Genomic DNA, 8,828 nt, shown 5'->3' on the forward strand with positions numbered 1-8,828 from the left:
TATGATAAATATTTAAAATTTGTCTACAAGACTTTAATTACTTGAAATTTACATAGTTTTGAGCAGCTCAGCATCTTCACACGCAGTAAGAAAGGATACAAGGGGGGGGGGGGGAACAAAGCCAAATAATAAGCTTCCAACATGGAGGTAATAACTGAACCGATTCCACTCTCGACGCCCACATACAACAATGGCGAGCTTGTTGTGTTTGCAATTCTTGGTAATTACAAATATTTTATCAGAAGGTATATTGTGACAACCAAAATCACGATTCCGATAACGGCTAATAGCATGCACATACAGGAACAACCACCTTTGGTTCGCTTGTTCAAAATTGCTAGGTTTTTCTGCACTCTCTGTTAGCAAAGAAAACAAAATTCTTAGAATCCACTATGACTGTATAATTTAAATAACTTAAGAGTCATCAAATTCTTAGTTTACTTGAGATCTTTTTGACTGTTCTAAACTAAAATATAGAATGACCATGAATTCTATCCTTCCTCCCTGACAAGATTCATCACCAAAGATTTCCCACAACATGACATATTCTGTCTATTCTGAGGCTTAAAGTCATTTATAGGAATGCTTATTTCTAGTAGCGGGACCGGATATATATATTAAACAGCAGTCATTGAATTTTATACCATTCAAAAACAAAAAGAAGATATTGCGCTATGCATTTAAAATGTTAATTAATAGCAAGTGTTTTACCCGTAGGCGAGAATCGGTAACATTGACATGTTCATCTAGGTCATCCTGCATAGGGGGAGCACAACATAAAGTTTACTGACTATGAATCAATCTTCACCAAGCATTTGCTTTAAAGAAATTAGAAGCAAAAGAAGAGAATATAGAGCAACATACAATGAGTCTGGTATGCAGATCAAGTTCTTCATTAACCGCCAATGCAATATGCTTTGTACTTAATACTGTCTCCTCCAACTTCTCAAGACCCCTCATCTTGCTCTGCTTGAAAAAGACAACTTCATAAGTTGAGGAAACTAAAGCAATTACGCTGGATATGCCATTTGAAACTAAAATAACTTGCCTTTCATGATTTGTCGTTGAAGACCAACAAGGCCAGAGTTATCCAAACCAACAGTTCTACTCATGGCATCAACCTTTGTTTCTGGCCCCAACAGGCTATCTCGGTTTGCAAAATTCGACATATTGAATGCAGAAGCCATCTGATTCGCTTTTGATCTCAAATTTGCAACCATATCCTTGCGACGGTTCATCTCCTTCTCTGTTCTGTGACCAAAATATGAAGTATCGACAAAAGGACAGTTTATTCCTCATATTACAACATATTCCAATTCGCCAAATCTTATGAAAATCCAGCAGAAATGATCAAAATTATTAAACACGATATCCATTCACTCCTATATGCTCCACAATTAAGATAACTTACAAGGGCTTCCCAGCAGGTTTAGAGATAAGGGACTGCAATCCATCAAGTCTAGTCCCTAAGATTGTAATCTTCCTTCTAATAGCTGATGCATGCCGCTGAGTTTCTGGTCCTGATGCAGGTAAGGAAATTCTCTCAGATATCATGCCATTGATATCATCAGCAATTTTTACTGCTTCATTATATTCTTTTATCCATGGGTCTGATGAAGCTGCCATTGACCTAGAATGATAACCAAATTAAAAGATTATTTAAAGCACAAAATATACACACAATTAGAGGATGAAAGAAGAACAAATAAGAACAAACTTAAGCTAAATTGAGCTTTCAAAATTAACCCAGAGTGATCCAAGAAAAGCCTTTCTTTTTTATTTTCTCCATTTCATGGCTTCCTTTGAAGAATCAAAGCATAATGCACAAGAAAAAAAAATCTTTTACAACTGGATATGAACTTAAATTGAAAACAGGATAAATATCAAGAAAATCCAAAAAGAATTAAGCAATCAAATTATACCCAATTGCCCATCTAGTAAAATTAACTTTACTAAGGGCCATCAACAAAATTCCCCTTTTCCTTTGTATGATGCTAAATTAAGCTGAATCCAAAGCAAACCCTAATCTAAAGGGGGAAACAGTCCCTTTTTTGAACAGGGTATGGTCTAATGTATCGAAATTTGGATGAATATATATATAAAAGAAAAATTTAGCAATAATATTAACTTCAATATAACAAATAAGGAAAAAGAAGGAAACTTGATTCAAGACCCAACAACAAATTTCCAACTTTCCCAAATTCTAGTGAAATTAAGCAAATACCCATATCAGTTCATGCAAATTTAATGAAAAATAAACGAAATTCATAAACAACTTACAAGGAGGAAAACTGAAATCGAATGAGCAGTTAATCAAACCCCAAATAAAACGACGAGTTTGGAAAATCGGGTGGAGAGACAGAGAGAGATCGGATTAAATAAAAAGCTTGAAAACAAAAATTGAAATTACTTGAATTTGAGTGAAATTTTGATGGACGAAATGGGGAATTAAACGACGGCCCGGAGCCGATGCAACGTCTACGTCGCTTAGCACATTATTAGGGTCATTTTCTATTTGCTCAAAAAAAATATTCATTCTTTGTTTTCATGCATTTGTTTGGTTTTTTTTGGGGGGGGGGGGGAAATGAAAAAAGGACCAATAAATTTCAGTTGCATGTCATTTTCTATACCAATTTTTTATGGAGGAAAAGTAAAGGAAGTCATAGACGTTTCTTCTTGTTTTGTAGTATTATAAATGGTGTATGCAAAATTCAATTTACATTAATAAGTTAAATATCGATAACATTATAAAAATGTTTTCAATCTTAAATGTATAAATATATTTAATTTCATATTTAATATATATATTTATCGGATCACTTAGAATTAAATATTTTATATATAATAAAAAAATAAATTAATCTTGAATCTAATTCTAATCATTACTTTAAAAATTATATATATAAGTGAAGAATTATGAAAAAATCAATGGGATAATAGTTAAAAAAAATCTTCGTATGGAATGTTGTAAAAATTATTTTTTAATTAGGACTGAATGAACAGTATATAAGGAAGATGGTTAGGTCATTTAGCGTCTTTTTTAGACTAAACGTCAAACTTTAAAGATCTTCTTCGTGATTCGACCTTCCTTCCCCCATTTCACCTTAACTGAGAAAAATAATTTTTCCTACCCCTATAAATCATTCTTTTATCTCATCATATTATCTGATGAATTTTACCTAAAAATTTTAACTTGTGGTGCAACTCCCTCTAAAAACCCAACACATACATTGAATTCGTAGGTAATCTTTTCAAAAACTCGAACTTTCCGGTGGCCACCAATTTTTTCTTCAAAACAATCTCTATATCAACGAACCAAGTGACCTCCCACTGTTAACTGATTAGTTGAGGTTTTTACGTTGTTAGTTACGTCGTTGGAAAGTCGTTAGTAACCTACTACTTAGACTTTTAGTTTAATTGCTGGGCTATATATTGAACGCACCTTGTGTGCTGGGCAGTATGCAAAAACTCTATATGGCCTAAATTACTCAAATTCGAATCAATGAGAGAATCATATTACTGCCTAGCACTGAAATCACTTAGGTAGTGAAAAATATTAAATGCTTGGTATAATAGGTAGTGCAAAATATTGAATGCATTTATATAGGGGTGGACCCATTCTTCAACTGTTATCCTACGTTTATTTCAGACGCCAAAGGATGGAAGTAATGTTAATGTTAGGGGCTTTAATTAGATATAATGTCTCATAACTCCCACCGCTACTACACAACGCAACGCCCCTTTCTCTTTTTGTTTCTTTTACGAAAATGGCCAATCACATTAATTAATTGATAAATATAGAACTAATTACGTTATGCATAAAGTTCTGCATCAGGTGTTGGGATTACAGTTTACCCTTTCAAGCAATGCCTGAATCATTGAGAAAAGACAGACCAAAGTTAAACAAAATTAATATCCATGAAAAGATGTTGGTTAAATAGATGCTATAATCTCACTGGTTTACTGAAATTATGAGTTCTTTCTGTCTCGCTCGTAGTGAAAGTGAAAGCTTGTAAGAAACTGACATGATTGACTACAGAAGGAAATGTTTATTTGGAGGTTCATCCACTAATCTTCAATAAGTTGATTATACAATGTTTCACCGAAAATAATCACATATGGATGAAGAAATCATAATGCTTATGCAGATCCAATAAAGAAGTCGACAATGGCATTGAATTCGTGGATGATCTTTTCATCAACACCATTTCTCAAGAGTTGAGTATAAGATAAGAAACCAGCTGTGAGAGCTATATTTGCCAAAGCCAAGGGTCCTGAAAACGCGTCGTGGAGATTGAACTTCCCGGTGGATACCAATTTTTTCTTCAAAAAAATCTCTATATCAACGAAAACTCCTTGTAAAACGAAGAACCAAGTGACCTCCCACGTTGGGTTTTTGCGGATCATATGGTAATAAACCAGTTCGTGCATCAAACCAGAAGTGACGAATGTTGCAAAAACAGCCGGCAATGAAGCCCATCTGGGTCCAATTATACGAGTAGAAATGGTTTTTATAGGGTCGTATACGGTGGGACGAAGTGTATCGGAAACCCTAAGGTTCCATCTATGTCCCCAAAAGTCTTGCAATGAAGTGGCTCGAACCGGTGTTTTGAACTGTGGCTCCAGTTCCACATCAGGGAGCAAGATCTGGGCTGGGATTGCAGCCACAGCTAACAACAACTGAATATTAACATAAGTATGGAAGAAGTAAAGGATCAACAAAACATGGTTATGAAAATATTGCTTGAAGATGTAAGAATAAAACAGAAAAACCAGCAATGCAGCTTTGTTTGCAGACTCTATGATCAAACTGGGCAACTGAAACGGGGTTTCACCCTTTTTGATCTTGACTGAGTTTTGTTTGATCTTGTATGGTGAACAAGCGGCGAGGATGAAAAGATAAAGCTTTGGAGGGAGTGGTGAAAGGGGACCTTTATCGAAGGCAAATAAAACAAGCCTGAAATTGGCCAGCCATGAAAGGATAAACACATGGGATGTTCCGAGATGGAAAGTGTGCAGATTAAAGGGCAGAACCAATAATAGAATGAGGACAGGGAAGATCGAGACAAGCCTTGTGAATCCCTTTGAGATCTTTGCTGAAATGAGATAACAATACCACAATGAAAGTGTTGTTGAAACCCACAACACAATCAAGTTATTGAGCTCACCCTCCATCTTCACACTTTTTGCTATATTTGATTAATAATATGACACTATATATAAAGAATTGGGCAACTAAGCCAAGTAGCTGTGAGTGAAAGCTTTTCGAACTTTATTCCCCCTTTTCCAGTTATGGTAATATAGATCTCAACGAAACTTATTAAATTTTATTCATGTGTATGTATATATTCTAAAAAGATAATTCTGAAAGCACTACAATTTGAAAAAAAATACAAAAAAGTAGTTAAGAGTGTGTCTTAAACTATGAGTGAAAGGAAAATCACTTTGTAGAATTTTTTTAATATGTTATGATTACAAGATAATATTTTTATTTAAAACAGAGAATAATATTTATTTTACTACTAAAATCAATTGATATGATGATTACAAGATAATATTTATTCAAAATCAATTTTAGTCATTAGCAACGTATATACTCTGCAGGTACAATTACTCAAACGCAGAACTTCAAGAGAGAAGAGCACTCTCTTTAAATATCGAAATCACTCAATTAATTATACATTGTTTTTTTAATTATAATGTTTATATAATATAGTATAGTTATATCATTTACCTTTTAAATTAATGAAACTAAAAAAAAGAAACAACAATACTGATTTTAGCCTACTATAAAAATAAAATTATCTTTTAAAACCTTTTCTAAAATATCCAAAATTTAAATATCATATTTATTATATTTATAACTCTTACACTTTATTTAATCTCCTCACCTACTAAAGACGGAGACTTTATTGTGAGAAAGGGAAAAGTTGAAGGTTGGCTAACGCCAACTGCCAACAGTAGACCACATTGAGCATGAATCGGTGCACTCAATATGTGGAAAAATACAGAGGGAAATAATATAAACATATTTTGTTTATATTACAAAGAAAAACATTATGTTCTCTACATTAACAAAATAAAATATAAATTTTGTTATTAATATTATCAACATATTAGGTAGCGCCTAAAATGTTATCAAAATTTAAGTTGATGGGATATTCGAAATCCCACGACAACAAAATATGTTAATTTCTTATTTTGTTATAAATAAATATTAACATACTAGGTTGCGCCAATAATGTTATTTTGAATAAAAGAAGTAAGTTGTAATCTAAAATATTAAAGTTGTGTTTAATGATATTGGTAGTATTTAATATATTAAGTATATTTGGATGACAATTATTTTTAAAATAATTATCGATACTACTATAAAATGATGGTCGATACTTTAACAAATATCAATAATTTTATAATAAGTATGGATACATTATTATTAACTGTTAAAGTATCTATACTTTTAGAATAATTATCCATACTTTCGAATTTAAAAAAAAATATTTCAAACGATTAGGTTGTATATATTTTACTGTTTATATTACTTTCGAAACAATATTTATACTTTTGGAGTAAGTATGAATACATTATTATTAATATTTAGAGTATTCATACTTTTAAAGTAAATATTCATACTTTTGAATTTTTAAAAAAATATATTTAAAACAGTTAAGTTGTATATATTTTACCGTTTACATTATTATTAACCTTTAAACAAACTAGTAGCAAGTTTAACATAATAGGTAACGTCTATTTTATTTTACAGTTTACATTATTATTAACATTAATTAAACAAACCGATAGCTATTTTAACGTAATAGGTAGCGTCTATTTTATTTTACCGTTTACATTATTCGTAACATTTAAACAAACTGATAGGTAGTTTAACATAATAGGTAATGCCTATTTTATTTTACTGTTTACATTATTAGTAACCTTTAAACAAATCGGTAGATATTTTAACGTAATAAATATCACCTATTTTATTTTATGTTTTATATTATTAGTAACCTTCAAACAAACCGGTAGATAGTTTAACATAATAGGTACTGCCTATTTGATTTTAACCAGTTAAGCTTTAAATATAAGTATCGATACATACAATATATATATATGGATACTTTTTCATGACAATAGTTGAACATAGCTTATTGTCGAAACAATATCTATACTTTTAGAGTAAGTATTGATACATAAGCTATGCAATTTATGTTTCAAAAATTTTTAATAGTTTTTCATGTTTTACACCTACAACATTAATATAATAATTTCATTTACACAAAAAATTATTTGATTATTTAGATTTTTTTATAAAATATTATTTAAAATTTAAATTTAACAATTTTAACTAAATATAATAATAAATATTTAATATTTATGTTTATTATTTTTAATTTAATAATAATATATATCGTAACATAAAAATAAGTCATTAGACGCTTATAATTACTAAATTAATATATTAAAACTCACTCAAAAAGTAATCCTAAATTAATGTTTTCTACAATGAAGTAAGTATAAATACTTATATATATATGTATCGATATCTATCGATAATCAAAATTTATCGGTTATCAAATTTTTTAATAGTTCTTCATATTTTCCACCTACAACATGAGTTTATCAACATTTTCAATAGCACAATATTAAATTTATTAATTATCTTATTAAATTTCTCATCACACTATTTTTTAACTATATTTAATTTACCTTTTCTTATACAAACCCCAATGATTTTATTGGAAAAATTAAAATTAAAGGTTAGCAAAACGTCAATTGCCAAGGGTTGCTGAGATGAGACACCACATGGAGCACGAATCGGCGCAGTCAATGTGACAGAGACGCTTCGTTAGGGAAATAAAAAATAGTTAACTGGATTACATATCCTTAGATTATGATTTTTATTTTAAATTATTTTAAAATTTTAAAATATTAAATTATTATTTTTAAAATTTTAATTTTAATATTCTCATTTTAAATTAGAATTAATTTTTTTAAATATTTTAATTTCATTAACAAATTATCAATATATATTAATTATATTATATTTTAATAAAATCGCTAAGAAAATATTAACTACCATGTAAAATTTGCATATATTATACAATAATATGATGCGACATTTCAAAATCATTCTTTCATGACTTCAATTTGACATGAGAGAAACCTAATTTACTCTAAAACTTTCCTAACTTGTTTGAACTTATCAGTGCATCTATCCATTGTATTGAAATCAATTTATTCCATGCAACCACAATGTAAACATTGTTAAGCAAGACAACACTTTTAGGGCAAAATAGTTCTTTACATACCATATTATCCAAGTGTAGTGGCTTCCAACTCTTACCATAACCAAAACGAGATTAACAAGTACCATATGGTTACTTAGATATATTTGATATTCGATATTTGTTCATATAAGATGTATCGTGAGCATTATAAATGTCCATAACATGTATAAAATCAATAGGAATACATCTTCTTGAATTTCACAAGTTAAACTTAGCTCTCATCAAGCCATTAAATAAAAACACCAAGAAATGACTTCAAGTCTTCCAAGCTTTACTCCTCGGCTTTTCCTTTTACTTTGGAGTGTCTTCGCAGGTTGATTTTTCTTTGTATTTTAATGCACAACAAATCTCTTCTCAACCAAATATATATATATATATATTGAAGCACCCAAAACTATATTATATCATATTTACTATATTAAATGGACATTATTTTCCATAAAAACGGAGATATAATAATTTCAAATAATTATATATATGTGGAGAAGGGATTAGAATGCATACTTTAACCAATAGTATTATTTAATCGAGGTTTAATTC

General features: G+C 30.1%; 2 protein-coding genes across 5 annotated transcripts; both read right to left on the reverse strand.

The window, feature by feature from the left end:
* Nucleotides 1-131: 131 nt before the first annotated feature.
* Nucleotides 132-2,455, reverse strand: LOC120162208 (syntaxin-51-like). Of its 4 annotated transcripts, XM_039172388.1 has the most exons (6): nt 2,281-2,419; nt 1,412-1,630; nt 1,045-1,251; nt 865-955; nt 712-756; nt 132-356 (listed from the first exon to the last, which is right to left on the reverse strand). In XM_039172388.1, the coding sequence occupies exons 2-6, from the start codon at nt 1,624-1,626 to the stop codon at nt 225-227; spliced, it is 690 nt and encodes a 229-aa protein (XP_039028319.1). In that variant the 5' UTR covers nt 1,627-1,630; nt 2,281-2,419; the 3' UTR covers nt 132-224. The 4 variants fall into 4 exon arrangements, with proteins under 4 accessions (XP_039028319.1, XP_039028316.1, XP_039028317.1 ...); XM_039172385.1 differs by lacking the exons at nt 132-356; nt 712-756 and adding an exon at nt 1,738-1,800 and having other exon boundaries at nt 865-966; nt 1,049-1,251; nt 2,281-2,455; XM_039172386.1 differs by lacking the exons at nt 132-356; nt 712-756; nt 2,281-2,419 and adding an exon at nt 1,738-1,801 and having other exon boundaries at nt 865-966; nt 1,049-1,251.
* A 1,670-nt stretch (nt 2,456-4,125) lies between these two features.
* On the reverse strand, nt 4,126-5,187 carry LOC120162207 (probable long-chain-alcohol O-fatty-acyltransferase 5). Its single transcript, XM_039172383.1, has one exon. It carries the CDS (start codon nt 5,173-5,175, stop codon nt 4,141-4,143), a length of 1,035 nt encoding a protein of 344 aa, XP_039028314.1. The 5' UTR covers nt 5,176-5,187; the 3' UTR covers nt 4,126-4,140.
* Nucleotides 5,188-8,828: the final 3,641 nt, after the last annotated feature.

Source organism: Hibiscus syriacus, unplaced genomic scaffold (genome assembly GCF_006381635.1).
Source record: "Hibiscus syriacus cultivar Baekdansim isolate YM2019G1 unplaced genomic scaffold, ASM638163v2 tig00111402_pilon, whole genome shotgun sequence".
NCBI lineage: Eukaryota > Viridiplantae > Streptophyta > Magnoliopsida > Malvales > Malvaceae > Hibiscus > Hibiscus syriacus.

Bases quoted from the DNA above. Each gene is read 5' to 3' on its own strand.
- LOC120162208 (XM_039172388.1), bottom strand. From the start codon at position 1,626: ATGGCAGCTTCATCAGACCCATGGATAAAAGAATATAATGAAGCAGTA. The intron at 1,252-1,411 runs GTAAGTTATCTT...TTTTGGTCACAG, and splicing joins AAACCTGCTGGGAAGCCCTT to AACAGAGAAGGAGATGAACC. The intron at 956-1,044 runs GTTATTTTAGTT...GAGCAAGATGAG, and splicing joins CGACAAATCATGAAAGGCAA to GGGTCTTGAGAAGTTGGAGG.
- LOC120162207 (XM_039172383.1), bottom strand. From the start codon at position 5,175: ATGGAGGGTGAGCTCAATAACTTGATTGTGTTGTGGGTTTCAACAACA.